This window comes from Rhinolophus sinicus, linkage group LG05 (assembly GCF_036562045.2).
Source record: "Rhinolophus sinicus isolate RSC01 linkage group LG05, ASM3656204v1, whole genome shotgun sequence".
NCBI classification, from domain to species: Eukaryota; Metazoa; Chordata; class Mammalia; order Chiroptera; family Rhinolophidae; genus Rhinolophus; species Rhinolophus sinicus.
In genome coordinates this window covers 101,636,359-101,652,957 of record NC_133755.1, presented here as the reverse complement: position 1 = coordinate 101,652,957, position 16,599 = coordinate 101,636,359, and the positions used below count along the sequence as shown (strand labels likewise).

At 38.6% G+C, this 16,599-nt stretch overlaps 2 protein-coding genes across 9 annotated transcripts in view; both read right to left on the bottom strand.

Moving 5' to 3' along the window:
- Positions 1-1,091: 1,091 nt before the first annotated feature.
- Positions 1,092-13,194, bottom strand: BAG2 (BAG cochaperone 2). Of its 3 annotated transcripts, XM_074333137.1 has the most exons (4): positions 12,195-13,186; positions 8,032-8,086; positions 5,034-5,143; positions 1,092-2,531 (listed from the first exon to the last, which is right to left on the bottom strand). In XM_074333137.1, exons 1-4 carry the CDS (start codon positions 12,751-12,753, stop codon positions 2,119-2,121), a joined length of 1,137 nt encoding a protein of 378 aa, XP_074189238.1. In that variant the 5' UTR covers positions 12,754-13,186; the 3' UTR covers positions 1,092-2,118. The 3 variants fall into 3 exon arrangements, with proteins under 3 accessions (XP_074189238.1, XP_019590217.1, XP_074189239.1); XM_019734658.2 differs by lacking the exon at positions 8,032-8,086 and having other exon boundaries at positions 12,195-12,458; XM_074333138.1 differs by lacking the exons at positions 5,034-5,143; positions 8,032-8,086 and having other exon boundaries at positions 12,195-13,194.
- A 1,384-nt stretch (positions 13,195-14,578) lies between these two features.
- ZNF451 (zinc finger protein 451) overlaps positions 14,579-16,599 on the bottom strand; it is a 71,971-nt gene continuing 69,950 nt past the window's right edge. For 5 of the 6 annotated variants that reach the window (XM_074333134.1, XM_074333135.1, XM_074333136.1 and 2 more), the window contains one exon: positions 14,579-16,308. In XM_074333134.1, the coding sequence (XP_074189235.1) occupies positions 16,262-16,308 (47 nt within the window). In that variant the 3' untranslated portion in view covers positions 14,579-16,261. The remainder of the gene's footprint in view (positions 16,309-16,599) is intronic. The other variant, XR_012496640.1, reaches the window with a different exon arrangement.

Here is a 16,599-nt window from a genome sequence, read left to right as displayed (position 1 = left end):
CTGTCGGACGTTGTACATTACATTCTACACGTGGTGTGGAATTGGGGTAGGCTTGTTAGGGAGTATGCAACACAGACACAACATATATTCTGAATTCCCTTGGAGTCCAAATCTATTACCTATGTAAAAGATGACAGTCTAAATGACAGTAAAAATTTGACTCGGGACTTTTACTATTTGAAAATAAATTACACTTCCATTCTTAAAAATAAAACAGAAACAATACTTTGAGATCACTGCCCTTGAATGTGGATCAAGCTGGAGGTCCAGAGGGCTGGAGGCTGGAGACCAGGGGCTGAAGCAGCTTGGAGATGGCAGATCACAGCTCTTAAATCTGTGATCAGGGATGGTCTCCAGTAAACTCCACTGCAAAAAATGGGACAGAAACAATACAAAGAATACAAAGGTGGAGGCAGAGCTGGGATATTTTGTGGTAGAAAAAGTTCTGGGTTGACATGGAGTAAATGCAAAGGGGGAGTATTTCTGAGTGGAAGAGATTTATAGACACTAACAGTGCTGGAGAACTTGACTGTCTCTTAATTTTCAAAAAGCTGATGAAAAGAATAGCACAGAAAATCTTTATCTGACAATGAACCTGAAAACAGCAAATTAGAATCTGCTGAAAAATCAAGAGGCTTTTGTCACAGTTATCAATGAGAATTAATGTTTCCCATGAAAGACTTGGGGCTGGCAATCCAACCAACCATAAATGTCCTCAGATTGTAATTGCTTTTTATGAAAAGAGTAATTTGGCATTTTTGTCCAGAAAACAAAGCTCAATATTGTCTGCATTGAGAGATATACGTAATATAAATATATAAAACCAATCTGGATTTTCTTTTCCCCAGTGTGAAAGAATACTTAACGTTCTAGTAAAAAAATGAGTTTGATATATTCATTTAGCAATGGTGTTTGGGAAAATTGAGGGTTTTGTGTATCAATCACATTAACAATAAATAAAAATATTCTATAGTTGCTTCATTTATCACAGATAATAATCAATATACTGCTCAACCTTGTTAGTAAACAGAATGCAAACTAAAGGTGTTTCATATCTAATGTTAGAAAAAAACTGCTCAATGCTAGAGAGCTTTCAGTGAAATAGCTACATTTTAATTATTGAAGACAGTATAAATTGATATACCTCTTATACAAAAAAAAAAAAAGGAACTATGTCAGGCTATGAAAATGTATATACCCTTTGACCAAGTAAATCTCACTGCTGGGAATTTACACCAAAAAAATCAAAAACCAAAGGGGGAAAAAGATCTATATACATAAATATGCTGCAGTAATAGCAACAAATTAGGAATCAACCTAAATGTCCAGTTAGGGAATGGGTTGGTCAGAGGTTTTTAAGTTGACAATTCAGCAGACTTTATAGTAGCATTTAATTATTTTTTTAAAAAGCAAGTTACAACATTGTATTTATACAATGATTAAAATTTTAGAGAAATGATGCTTTTGGGAAAAGATGAAAATATATATAGTTGTTCACAGTGGAAAAATCAGGTGTCTGTTTTCTCATTTTGTCATGTTTTCATACATCAAGAAATACATTCACATTATGAGACGCGTAAATCTTCTAAGTCCAAATAATTTGGTACAGATAACTAAAAAAACCTGCTGAATGAAAGAGAATGTAGGGAAAGGATCTTACTGTGATTCCTTTCATCCCGCTAAGCACATTGCTTGGCTAACACTAGTTGTGTAAGGGTATGTGCTGCTTAAGGTAAAGAATTTCTAGTCAACCAGATGCCCTATGTGCCCAGGTGTTTCCATGCCTGACAAGGTCCAGGAAAGAAACGTGACGCCTTTGCCCCTCACTGAGAACTTCCTTCCCCCACATATGAAGTATTTATCCACATAATAGTAAAAAATATTTCCATATTAGGTGCTAGATCCTAGTACAAGACAATTCAATCCAAAAATTTCTAGCAATTAAAATATCTCTACTTTTGTTACTCATAAAACTGATGACACTGGAATATTTTCATCATCTGAAACAACTTTCAGTATCAAATGAGTGGTTACGCCTAACATAAAGAACTAGATAATACTTAAAATAGTGTTTATCATTTTTATGTCATTATTTGTAAGTGCTCTCAGGTTTCAACACTAATTAAATCTGCTTTCAGCATTTTGTTGCAGAGTTTTGGAACCAGCTCCTTTAGAATGCTCTAACAGCTTGATGGCCTTGTCAGAGTTTTCAATATTTCTAAGCAGAGTCTCTAATCTTCTCTTAATTTTCTTCTGATCTTCAAGTGCACAGCCAATTACTATGGATTGAAACTTCTGGTCAACTGGCCCAGGTGGCACCTCAGACAAACACGCACCATACAGTGACATTAAATGACTCTTGGCATTTGCCAAGTCATCCAGAAACTTACTGACCACCTCATCGATAATCCTGGTAGCATGCTTTAGGGATTCTTGCTGCTGAGGGTTTCTGATTGTTTCTACTGAAACTTCAACAGTGAGGGTTCGTCCCATCAAACGGTTTGCAGTCAAATTTAATTCTTCTCTTTCTCCTAAACATAAGAGTTTGAAATATCAATCAATATGAGACATAAACTTGTCTATGTTGAAGGGGTTCAGAACAGGCCTCCCCAAGATGTGCCACTTTGGCATGTGAAATATTTTGAACAATTGAGACCCTGCAGCCTCACAAGAAACTTTTACCTGTTCCTTAAAGAATTTAAAGTAGGGGTCTTGCTCATAATAAGCATTATTACCAGAGATTGCTTTTTATAACCTATCCACAGGGCAAGGCAAACTTCTAATTACTGAACATCTGCTTTTATTATCCTACAAATCTCCCTCCTCCCCTCTGAAGCCCCAGGTGCCTCGTCTCATTCCTTAGTTCACACTGTTATACACACCTCATTTAACCTTTCTGTCTCTAAACCTCTTATGTATGTGGGGTCTCTGACTCTTTCATGTATGTGGGGTTCCCATATGTACGTGTGTAATTTGATTATTTTTCTCTTGTTAATCTGTCTCATGTCAATTTAATTATTGGACCAGCTGAAAGAATCTATAAAGACAGAAAATGTCTTCCTCCCTCAACAATGTCAAGAACAGTAAGGCATTCATTTGTGGCTATATCTATTTTCTGTATCACCTCTGCTATGAATTGTTTAAGGGTAAAACTTCAAACTCTAGTATATTAGATTAACTGATATGGGGCAGCCTGTTAGCTCCTTTGGGTAGAGTGTGGTGCTGATAACACCAAGGTTGCCGGTTCCATCCCCACATTCGCCACTGTGAGCTGCGCCCTCCACAACTAGACTGAAACCACTACTTGACTTGGAGCTGATGGGTCCTGGAAAAACACACTTAAAATAAATTAAAAAAAAAAAAGTTAAAAAAAAACGATTAACTGATGGAGTGTATTAGATTACAGAGAGAGGCTGTTGAATACCTTTCCCTGAAAGTCTTCATACATGGGATATCAGATGACTTCTCTAGTTGTCATGTTTGCAAAAGTTTGGGCAGGTATACATTTGTAACTGGGATGGAGATAGAGTCTTAACACAGAGTGAATAGTGAGCGTAACTAGGGTTTTGTGCTGGTTCGAGATCCTGGATCTCTCCATAAGGATGTACATTAGAAGAGAAAAAATAGTTTCCCTCTGTCTTTGCGAGTGTTTGTCTGAGAACCCCTGTCGTAAAAGACAGATTAACAAGAAAAATCAGAAGTTTATTAGTGTGTATATCTCACACATACATGAGAAACTGAGTAACTCTCTGAGATGGCCTGAGATATCACCTTAAATACTATCTTCAGCTAAAGACAAAAGAAAGATGTTGGGAAGAGAGGGAAGCCAGTTATGGGAGGTGAGGAAAAGCACAGTAAACAAGGGGAAGACTTCAGTACAGTAGGTGCCTTCTCCATTGTTGAGTTTCTTGTGATTTACTGTCCTGTCTTCCTGGTATGGAGAGGGAGACACCCTTACAAATGGAAATTTACTTTATAAATGTAAATTTCCCTTACAAAAGGGTAAGGTCTACTTTGTTTTCAGAACTTCTGTGTTTGCAGTTTCTCAAAAATAATCAGCAAAATAATCCTTATGCCCGAGGCATATTTGGGGGTGGCATATTCTGCATGTTTGTCAGAAAACAATGCCCCAATTTTGACTGAGAAAAACATAGCCATGACAGCGGAGAAAAAGCTGGCCTCCAAAGTAGGCAATGACTTCAGCCCCTCCAGACACATGTAAGATGGCCAGTGGTTGAAGACGACCAGCACAGAGGCAATTATGGGAAAAGGGGCTCTGTCACCATTTCATTCCTTATATGAAAAAGTCAGCAATCTCCTCTTTGTCCTGTTCTGCCCCGTCCTTCCTAATTCATGGGTCTGTGTCTGGATAGTGAAGAACAGACCAGATCCTGACCTGGCTGTGGTCTGCCGTTAGACACACACTTCCCGCACCAGCTACCTGGCCCACTGGGTTGCCCTGTGAAGCACCAAAGGAGCTAAAGTAGGAAGCCCATTGCCAATGAAAGAAAATCACAAGTGGTCTGTTCCTCCATGGGCAGTCATGCTTTTCACATGAAAAGGCTAGCACATTGTTACATTCATGGGGTTTTACTGGGTCTATGACTTATTTTCTCTGCATTTCCCCCCCTTCCTCTCTTTAAGTTACACATCAGTTCATCTCCTTTTGTCTTTACTCCTTTGCTTCCAATTTCATCTCTTCCCTCTGCTTTTACATCTACATTCCAGTAACTTCTGTAGAACTGAAGTTAGGAGTGTGAACCTGAGGTCAATACTTGGCCTCACTGCTTGGGACCCGCTCTTCTGCCAAAGGAGCTTTTCCCTACCACTCGCAGCCATGGACTTAGGGTAGAGAGTACAAGGGAAAAAAGATCTCTGGGTAACTGACAGCTGCAGCTGCTGCCCTCTGTGCACATTAAATGCTGAAACCTAGAGTACTCATACCACACGTCAAGCAAAAATTGACCCACACTTATTGTAAACCCCTTAAAGGGCGTAAAAGACGAGCCCCCATCTGTGGCAACAGCTCTCACCGTCGCTGATCTGCCTCATGTCCTGGCTATTTTGGATACTGTGGATCATTTCTAGGAGGATTTCTTTCTCTTGCTCAACAGCACTTGCTGCTTCTCTCAAAGCTTCCACCCTGCATAAATTGGGAAAACACAACAGTTACTGTATGGAAGGTTAGTTTTCCTCATCTCACTATCATTCAATCCAACTCGAAAGATTAGGAACACTTTTCAAAAAGTCTTTATTCCCTTTTATTTTTCATTCTTTCAGTTTTCTATTCTTTTTTATTCCACTTACCCCACTCCCATTTTCCTCCCTGCTCACAGGGCAGTCATTCTATATACTGTTTATTTGTTCTTACAAAATATGTATTTATCTATTCATCTTTTTCAATTTACTTGTATCTCATTGTTTCTTTTTTTCACTCAGCATTATTTTATTAAGAACCATTCAGGTTCCTAGATGTACATCTAATCAGTAGCTTCTAGTTGCATAAGACTCCGCGTGTATACCCACCTGACTTCACCTCCTCTCCCAGCGGAGACACTACGTTGTTCCCCAGCTATTCATCACCACAAACAACATTTCAGTGACTATGTGTCCCCTTAGAGACCTGAATGAGAATCTCCTTAGGATAGATCCCAAGACCCTCAGTCGGACTCAGTTCTAGGACTGCTCTCTAGAACGGCTGTACCAGGCCATAGCACAGGAGTCCCTGTATCCCCACAAACCAACAAATACTCCGCATCTTCCAATTTTCTACTTGTTGCCAGTCTAGTAAGTGTACAATGATATGTCAGTATTTAATTTGCATTTATTTCATGAATAATTTTGCAAATCTCTTTGTATCCTTGTTAGCCTGTTCATAGCCTTTGCCTATTTTGGTTTTTCTCTTTTGAACAGGTGTTACTGTCCTCTTGTTGGTTTGCATACTGAGGGTATTAACCCCTTGTTGGGTACAGACAATGCAACCATCTTCTCCCATCCTATCATATATAAACTTTGGGATATCCTTTGCTCGTGTACTTACCACACACACATGAACACACCCAGTCACTAAAGAACTAGGCTGTGATATCGTGAGAGCAAGAGAAATATCCTCGACATGTAAAGTGCTCTGTTTCCAGTATACTCTCTTGCTATATATTACACTGCAACTACATAAGTTGCCAGCTTTTCCAAAATAAATAGTGACAGACCTATCCCCTGGATTCAGATGGTCTTAGAAACATGAGATCACCGAAGATCTAATCCTGATTGCTGCCTTCAGTGGGAAGGAACAGCTTCACCAATGTTTTAGCATCGGTCCATTACATATATGACTTTTCCCCAACAGTCACCCGCCTGTTATACTCCAAAATAACAACGGATAGGCAGCAGAGTCACGTGGTCTCTTTATTCATCAAGATACTAAATATATGTTGGATTTTGTGTTTATTAGAGGCAGTAAAAGAAAAGAGCTGGTAAGGACCTTATGGGACAAATTTGGCTAGAAAACACAATAAAAAATAATAATCTGTAAAATAGTAACAATACAGTGTCAGGCCGTCTTCCAGCACCATTAATTATGTACTGACACATTTTACATTGGCAAAATCTCAGATAAACTAGGGCCAAGTACATATGAAAGAGATTGAGTTGGTACTAATATGAAATATTTATGCTAAAAACACAAACCATGACTCTAGTGTTTAAATGACACAGATGAACCATGTGATTGGTAAATGAGAAGATGCTGAAAGAAGAGATTAATTTTTCAATACTCGAGTTTGAATTCAAATGTAAGATGATAAAAAACTGAATCTTAAATTCTAAAAAGGAAGGTTTCATTTACAATAATTAAATTACAATAGTAGGTTCATGGAGTTGTTAACAAAAAATGGTTTAAAAGGAGACACTCTAGGAAAAATATAATCTGTCATATGAGTAAGTATTTTGTCATTAAATGAGACCAAATATGGAGGAAATTAGATGTAACTTCTAAGTTTTGGGTTTTTTTCCCACAAGGCTAGGAAGTGAGGGCATGTTCCCTATGAAAAAAAGATTTCAATTTTTATAGAACTTCTTATATATGTTTTTACGTACACTTTTTTCATATCATAGCAAAGGTAAATGGTCATTCTTCAGAACCAACGGTTTTTTTGTTTTGTTTTGTTTTGCATCCTTGACCTTTCATTTACTAGTCCCTCTTCTACAACATTCTTTATCCCTAACCCTTGTCTACTGGGTGATCCTTTTTGAAAACCCAATCCTTTTGGCAGGAACTGTTCCTTGATAACCTCCCCCTTCCTCTTCCTTGAGGCAATCAATAACTTGGCATTGTACATCTGCCTAGTGTATGGACTACATCATATTTAAAATGTTTTCTTTTAAAAAGCTGAACCTAGATCTCTACTTAACATGTTTAAGTAATATTAGTACTGTTTATCAGCCATTGGTATTCTTAACTTCAACTCACATACAATCTTTTAGTCTACAACTTGTCCATTAGTTTCACTGTGAGCCATTAAATCTTCGAATATCCCGTTCCCCATTCCATTGTTTTCTTCTGGAACACAGGATAGACAAGCGTTGAGCCATCTCACTTTATCCTTCAAACATCATTTGAAAACACTTTTCTTGGTGGGGAGGGGCAATTCTGCTTTTATTAACAGATCCTGGAAGCAGCTACAAGTCCAAATTGGGAAAGAACTTAGCCGCACATCAAGGCTGGCCTGGGCTGTGCTCCTGGCAAACTCTCTGCATGAACTCACAACTAAGCCGGCTGTAACAAAAATAAATTACAGTCAGAATACTCCCATGCAGACAAAACGGAAGGCACTCATCCTCAGCTAGTCCTCAGCCTCGGGCACCTCACAAACCTCTGCAGCCTAGGTATCAAAGGACAAATTGTTGGGAGACTTAGGAGAGGCCCCACAGCGATTTCACCAGACTGTGGCTTCTACTGCACCAGCTGACAGTGCACAGTGTAAACTGCAGTGGCTTTTCAGTCCAGCCGTTCAAACCAGCGCTGCCACTTACTTGCTGTGTGACCTCGAGTAGTTACTTAAACTCTCCTCGCCTTCATCTTCCTCATCTATGAAACAGGGATAATGAGATGGTGGTTGTGATTGAAGGAAGCAAAGCAGGCAAAGAATTGAACACAGTGACTGTCAACATCGACTAAAAATATTATACATCTATATGAGTTAATACGTGTAACATGTCCAGAATTGGTGGTGGCAAACGTTAACTTCATATTTATTCTATACATACCATTAGGGACTCAGGCTTATCAATCACAAGCATTTGTGCTCTCATAAAAAAGAGGTAAAATGGAAAATGCTCCTATCATGGATTTATTTGAAAGAAATAATTTCTAAAACAGGTTCTTAAAATCATAGTCCTGTCTCTTATTCAATACTCTTGTATCAAAAGGATACAACAGTGCTTACCTATATTTTAGGCACTGTAAGATTTGAAGGCTTTTCCTAATCATAACCAAAATATTAAATTACATTCACCATTGAGACCCTTTGGTGTAAACGTGGGACTGGTGTTTAGTGTTAATAGCTACTCATCAGTAGTGTGGCCTTAGGCAAGCCACACAGTCCCTCTGGACCTCAGCTCCTTCATTTCTAAAAGAGATAACATCTTCCTTCTTCCTACCTCAAAGGATTGTGTAAGCTTCAAAGGACAATGTTTATGAAAAGTGCTCTTTTAAATTACAGGCTGTTATACAATATTAACTATGACGCCATCTTGTTTTATGATTCCTGGGACATTGGCACACCCTAAGAAACTTTAAGCAACAGGAAGCTTTCAGCCAGCCACGTGATCCCCATCACCCCCTACCCCAACCCTTCAGCCCCTGGCTGGGAAGTAAGCCATTGCAAATGGCTGCTAAGAGGGGGAGGGAGCCACAATACGATCAGTTGGGGCAAATCTGTGAACAGCCAATCTCCCGTTCAGTCATTTTCCCCCCATTGCCATTCTCCACAACCTATGTCCCATCTTCGTTACCATCCAGAGCCTTCTAGGAGCCACTCAATACCTGGAACTCAGTGGGTTTTCAATATTTACTAAATTAAACACCAATTTGAAATTAACTTTCACTTCTTCTTTTAAAATCATATATACATCCATATACTATCCCATTTTAAATATGACATATTTAACATTATGAAAATTCAACAATAAAGTATTAAGCTCTATGCCCAGTCTTCCTGGGTTCTAGCCATGTGATATTGGACAACTCATTTAACTTACTAACCCTCAATTTCTCATCAAGAAAATGGAAGTAATAATAACTTCCACGAAGGCATGGGGACTGGCATATAGTCAGTGTCATTAAATGAATAAATGTGGACATGTATTATTTATAAATTACGATAACTGCTAAAAAGTAACAATGATAAGGTGTTTTGAGCCACTGATGAATGCAAAAATCAGACATCATTCAGAATTGGTTAATGAAAACCAGGAGATCTAAAGGAATCATCTTTTTAGCAGGAATCAAAACAGACTAGTGTTACGGTAATATGTTAGAAAACAAATGGCATTTCTTTAACAATTTGTAGAATGCTGCCAAACATCTTAAAGCATTTTAAACATCATGTACACCTGTTCAAACTCAATGACACAATGCATTTAGCATAATTCTGTTTTCAGTTTCATATAGAAAAAGTTTCTACCAAAATTGACAAAATCAGTACTGAAAAGGAACTGTAAATGCAAGCTTCTAAGTCTAAACTACAGTGGTACCTCAGTTTTCGAACATAATCCACGAGTTCTGAAATGTTCGAAAACAGCCGACAGCTAGGCCTCAAGATCTTGCACTCAGCGGAAGCCGTGTGACATGTTCGACTTCTGAGTTGTGATAAAAAACCGAAGCATTTACTTCCGGGTTTACAGCGTTCATAAACCAAAATGTTCGTCAACGGAGACATTGGAAAACCGAGGTAACACTGTACTTAATACACTGCTTTATTAATCATCCTTAATATGAAATTAACAGTTTTCTAGTTTTTAACAGTGTAGTGCTTTGTGACACTCTCCCTTACTCTAGTTTTCAATAGTGTAGTTCTCTGCTACAGTATCCATGTGGTTTCAAATAAACTTCAGTGGATGGGCATTCGCATTTTTCTCTATTTTTACTTACTTTCTGAAACAGTTCCTTAGTTTTTCAGTCAATATTATTAATACTTACTTTTTTTTTAATTAAAGTTTATTGGGGTGACAATTGTTAGTCAAGTTACATAGATTTCAGCTGTACAATTCTGTAATACATCATCCATATATCACATTGCGTGTTCACCACCCAGAGTCAGTTCTCCTTCCATCACCATATATTTGATCCCTTTTACCCTCATCTACCACTTCCTTCCCTCTATATTACTTAAAGGAAGCAAAGCTTACAAAAGTTTAAAATTAGGAGACAAGTCCTTAAAATGAACATATTAATCAGTCTTTCCTCCTGAGCTCAAGGGTTAAAAACATTGTATTTTAATAACCTGTACACAGTAATCAGAATTTACTTTATATTAATCAATATTAAAATATAATAATACTCAAAACCAGAGGCTTTTAGAGATGAAAACCTGACTGCTTTTGTACCTATCACACACAAATTATTCAAGTCTGAGGACAATGACTCAGCTTGAAGACGGAGGGGCAACACCCTCACTCCTTTAAAGAAAAATCCTTTCTTTCTGATTAGGGGAGAGAGACACCGAAATGGTTGAGAACATGCCCTCAAAGTTCTAAAGACCTGGGGACATGTGTGTGTTGCTTGTTATGCTTTTATATAAAAATAAATATTCTTCAGAGGGACAATACATAGCTGAGGGCACTGATCTCTAGTTTTGCTCCACTTTCTCTAGGGGGTGGGGAGTTGATGTAAAAATATTAATGTTAAAAGTAATGGGGAAACATTACTTTTCTCTCATTCCATTTCTCTCTCTGAGCAGAATCCAGAATGTGGTTTTGGCTCATGTTTGTCTAACAGCTGCCATCCATGAAATCATTGTGGGTGGAATTTCTCATATTCTGACTTCTTTCTTGTGGTAGTAATAAGAATAAGTGCCTCATTTGCTAAGATATACTGTGGTTATTAATCCACTTCCTTGGAAAATAGACATCTCTTCTTGTTTTGCTATATTAATCGATGGAGATACAGACAGTGCAATGCTTCTTAAAATTTCTGGCTCACATACTCCTTTGCTCACCCAGAACCTGGAGAAAATTATGAAAGAAAATTCTGTGTAGTTTCTGGGAGTTGTGGGTGCGTTTGTAAGATTTTCATTTAACTACATCTGCACACAATTTACACAGTAACTTTAGTGACACAAAAGTTTACAGGAAGTACATAAAAGTTTTCATACACTGTTAAAGGAAAAACAGTACTTCCAAAATTTAACATAAACTATTTAGAAATTCTATACAAGCCTACCACTATGTTAATCATTTACTAAAATCTTAATCAGTTAAGAGGGAAAAACTGACTATCTTATGCTTTCAGGCCAATGACTAGCACTTTCAAGATGTCAGCACAGTGTCTACTATGTAAGGAGACTAAAGTTAGAGCTGAATACAGTACGTGGGGTTATAGGGAAAAGGGAAGCTGCGGTGTCTTTATTCCACAAAGTACGCAGCTATCCTTCACCCAGCAGCCCATTTGTCCTACTCCTCTCTAATCCTTACTATCAGATGGATTCCTATATTTTCACTTTTTTTTTTTTGCTCTGAAGTGTTCTGGAGCAAAGAAACTGATCAGTCACATAGGGGACCGCTAAACCACTGCTTCTCTTAAAAATGCATAATAGGAAAGTAAGTTAGAAACATTTGGGAAGACCATATACCGGCACACAGAAGGTTCTAGAAGTTCTGTAGACTCGGAGTGTCACTGTCCCTAATCTCAAATGACGTCACTGAACTTTTATCTTTCCTTATTTTTCTCCGCGCCCAAACGTTCAGGTCTGTCAAGGAACATGTGGCCGCCAATAACGCGCTCACAGATTTTGCTTAAGTCGAATGCGTTTCCTCTCAAGCGAGGAAAGGAAAATCCACCAAGAAAACAAAACTGCACCATCTCCATAGAAAACAAGTCCCAAGCAAGCAGCTCCCTTGCTGCAGCCTGCCCGGGGGCTGTGCCCGCGCCGCCCCGCCGCGCACGGCCCCGGCCAGCGAGCCCGCCGCCGCCTCACCTGAGCTCCAGCTGGTCCAGGCTCTCCAGCAGGCGGCTTGAGCGGTCGGCCATGGAGGAGGAGCGGCAGAAGCGCCCCTCGTTGGCTTTCGCGTTGATCTTCGCTTGAGCCATCTGAGCCTCTGAGGCGGGGCGGCCGAGAGGTCACCGGGCTCTCCGGTGGCTGGGACTGGAGAGCTCCCGCGGCCGCAGGCGTCGCCGTCACCGCGCGGGGCGCCCGCCTCCCTCTGACGCCCGCGGGGGGCGGCCCGACCGGACGCCAACACCGCCGCTGCCGCGTGGCCAAACAAGGACAGGCGCGCCGCGCGCCCGCGGGGCTCGGGGGCTGCAGAGCCCGCTAGGGGCAGCTGCCGCGGCTGCGGGAGGGCACTAGCTGTCACCGGGGCTCGAGGACGGGCCCGTAGGGTCAGGGGGCCTGAGGAGCAAAACCGGGCGGCCTCTGAGACACCTGGAAGGACGGACGCACCAGGAGGAGGCCCTACCGTGATCCGCGCGGGTCCTTCTCTGCGGACCCTGGAACCGAAACCGATGCGGAGGATCACAAAACGCCCCGCCCTCATCCCCGCCACCCCTACCTCCGTGAGGCCTCGGTTCTCTGTGCACCACCCCCCACCCCCCCAAACCACCTCCCTACACGCTAAGGGACCTAACGGTAAGCTGTGGATGTATTACTCGGTGATGGCTTCGCTTAATTTCTCCCAGCCCCCATAATTCACAGGAAAAAACAAAAACGTTATTAAGTCCATGGATATGTGGAGAAAAGGTCCCTTTGTGGAAAGAAGGCATTTAAGTACAGTTCCTCATCAGTCCATACTTGCTTGACCTGCTCTGTTACCACTTTCCAGAAATGAGGATAGCCTGGTAACACCACTGAAGGTATAAGGGAAAAAAGAAAAAGTGACCTCATCTTTCTCTTTCCAGCTGGATGTAGGAAGCAAGGGAATTTATAATACTTCATTTCTACCCATTCTAACAAAGGAATTTTTAATGATTTTTTTCCTATTAAAAATGATTTCGGTTGGAATTTAGGTGAAATTGGTATGAAGGCCATTTCATACCCAATTTATGTAAATCTGTCAAGAATGTAAAGATGCAATAGGTCACTAGGTTAGATATAAAGGTCAGTAAAAGTGGGGTAGAGCTGGGAGTACAAAGATTTATATACTTAAAACCGGTGATTTGCTCCCATCTCATAGCTATGCTTCATATTGTGAGGATGAAAATGAACAAGGAACATAAAATGATAGATAACAGTTTAAAGCTGAATCCAACCTTTAATCTGAGATCAAAGCCATTTAAATACTTGAACAGAGGTGAGGCCCTTCAATCTGGATCCCAATTCCCTCTAAACTCAAGCTAAACACTAATACACTATTGGTGTAGGGGATTACTTGACCTCATTAAATATATTTTGTTATATCATGACACATACTTGGAATCTGAAGACATTTTGTGGTTTAAAAGTCTATCAAGTAATTTTAGAATCATCCTAGACTTTTTTTTCCCTTATATACTAGACCCAATCTGTAAGTAAATCCCGTCAGCTCTACCTTCGGATTGCGTCCAAATTCGTCCCCACAATTCCACTGCCACCACTCTGGTCCCAGCCACCATCAATTCTCACCTGGATCGTACTGCAGTATCCTCCTGTCTAGTCTTCCTGCATTTACTCTTGCCTCTCATATATATTCTCAATATAGTTTACTGTGATCCTTTTAAATAAGGCAGATCACACCACTTATTCTCAGAAAACTAATTTCAGGCTCATTTGGCTCAAATGGCTCATTTCAGAGTAAAAGCCAAGGACCATAGAAAGGCCTCAGCAACTTCACCTATTACTCTCTTAGCTCATACTAGCATTCCTGCTTTTTCATGGGTATATCAAGCTGACCTCTAGACCTTTTCACCCTCCATCTGGCACTCTCTTCCTCATACATATTTGCTCATTCAGGTCTTTGCTCAAGTTCACCTGGTCAGGATCCTTCCTGACCACCCTATTAAAAATAGCAAGCCCTCTGCCCCCCACACTTTTCTTCCCTTCCCTATTTTCCTTCATGACATATCACCATTGGGTATACTTACTTATTATCTATGATAACACTATCCAAACTCCTCTCTCCCAAAGTGTGCTCCATAGAGGAGCAATGAGGGCTTTGTTTTGCTCACTGGTATATCTCAAGTGCTTAGAGCAGTCACTGGCACATGGTAAGTACTCAATAAATATTTTGAGTGCGTGAATGAGTGAATACATGAATGATGTAAGGAAAAGATAGGATCTTTGTCAATGTTAGAGACATTTACTTTGGTAATTTAGTAATCCACATAACTTTAATGTCACCCATTGATTACATCTCCCTTGTATCTTAATTAAATTCAAATTATGAAGTAATTTAAAAATGATTTTTAATGACCTAACAAGTAGAAATACAATCAGTGACAATTATTAATTAAAACAACCCAATTATCTTTTTTTAAGGGTCATGATGAAAAGATTCAGTTACACTCTACCAGCAAAAGCTTCTTAATAGAGCTCAGTATACATCACATATGTATGTGGCACCTCTGGCAGAGAAATATTGGTTCCTCTCCCCCATGTCTGTTTAATCACATTTCTTTCTGGAATGTCCTTTCTCCTCACTATTGAGCAAGCTCCTGTGGATGTCTTTAATGTCTGATTCAGTGACTACCTCTTAAAGCCCTGCTTGATCACTTTAACATACAAATTAAAAGCACAATGTGGTCATTTGGAAAAATAATTGGTGAATTCTCACTCTACAATGTCAACTTAAAAAAAATGCAAGCAGGTACATTGACCTGACATCGTAAGAAACAAAAACACAAACTGATTTCTAATGTGTATTGAAAAGATTATACTAATAAAAAAACAGCAATGCTATTTCACAATAAAACATGTAATTGCAGAGAAAGAACAAAATTCTAGTCATGATTCTTAAAAAAAATTATATTTATAGAAAATTTTAAGTTTGGTAATTACTATTCAAAATTTTTAGGGATGACATTTCTGGTCAATAACATGAAGTGTATACACAAATATAGTATGACAAGCCCTTCTTAGTCTTCCAGTTATGTAATATTTTATTTTTCACAATGGGGCCTCAACATTTAAAAATTAAATATGTAACACCAAATATAGAAACCTGACAACAACTTAATGAATAACTAAAAGGAAGATACTTTTATATGAAATAAAAATTTTAAAGGGTTAAGGAAGATTATTCCTGAGTAAGACTTGAACATTATTTTTTAAAGATTATGTTTACACAAATATATAAAAAAGGACTAATTATTAAAAATAATTCTATGCAAATATTTTGACACCATTCCCTTTAAACAGTAGGTAAATATAAGTCACATAAAAGTCTAAGCAGGTAAAATGAATAGAAAAGGTTTCTTTATACTTATATTAAAGAAATTAGAGTGTTCTTTTTTATTCTAGCAATGTGCAGCTCTAATTAAAGCAGGGAAAAACATCCGAGTGAAATCCACAAAGAACATTGCTGGTAAAACTTTTAATCTATTTCTATGATCAGTTTCCATTACTCTCTTTTAATAATCACAAAGGTCTCAAAGGTATTCTATATATTAGTATCACATGAGAAGCAGAATTTAAGAAAATCTAAGCTTTGAAGGCTTTATTTATATTCATTTTCATTCCTAAAAAAAATAAACTAGAATCATCTGTACAGTACAAATAAAGAACTAATGCTATTTGGGAAACATAAACAATAGTTGAGAGCTTTTGTATTTTTTAATTCTTTTAACTTACATATATGAATTTAAAGTTGACTGGTAAATTAATACCTATATTTGAATACATGATTTACATTTGCATTGACATGTATTCTATTCCTCTACATATTCGCAAAACAGCACAAAAATACAAAGCAAATATCAAAATTTGAACATGAAAAATTAAAAGAAGCATGTTTTCAAACACATCTGTACATCTGTACTAGTCGAATTCTGGCCCCCTTAGAAAACAAACTCAAGAATTCATTATCCTGAGTCTCTTCAAGGCTACTTGATGTTGTGTGGTAATATCTTTAATTACATTTCCTCAAGGCTTCTTCTAATAGCTTCTTCTAATTCCACATCTGCATTAAAAAACAGAATTTTAATATTTAGGGCAGAAAACTAAGAAATGTGCTTTATGTAAGTCTCATCAATTACATGTCTTTTTAAAAAGCAAAGGAAAATCAAAATGGAGAAACAGGATAACTTGGCAGTTTCTCCATAATAAAATTTGAATATTTCAAAACAAGGAAATCTGGGTATAATCTTAGACTGAATTATAACATATATGAACATAATGTGCTAAGGAACTTGCGAGTTATTTCCATTTAGGGATGTAGAAAGTCAATAAACTTCTAGAATCACTGATAGGT

What these genes read in the sequence shown, in the direction of transcription:
- BAG2 (XM_074333137.1), bottom strand. Translation starts at nt 12,753, where the DNA reads ATGAGGGCGGGGCGTTTTGTGATCCTCCGCATCGGTTTCGGTTCCAGG. An exon ending in CTGGACCAGCTGGAGCTCAG is followed by an intron (nt 8,087 to 12,194) that starts GTGAGGCGGCGG and finishes CCTGTTTCATAG; the next exon opens with ATGAGGAAGATGAAGGCGAG. An exon ending in TACTCGAGGTCACACAGCAA is followed by an intron (nt 5,144 to 8,031) that starts GTAAGTGGCAGC and finishes CAATTTATGCAG; the next exon opens with GGTGGAAGCTTTGAGAGAAG.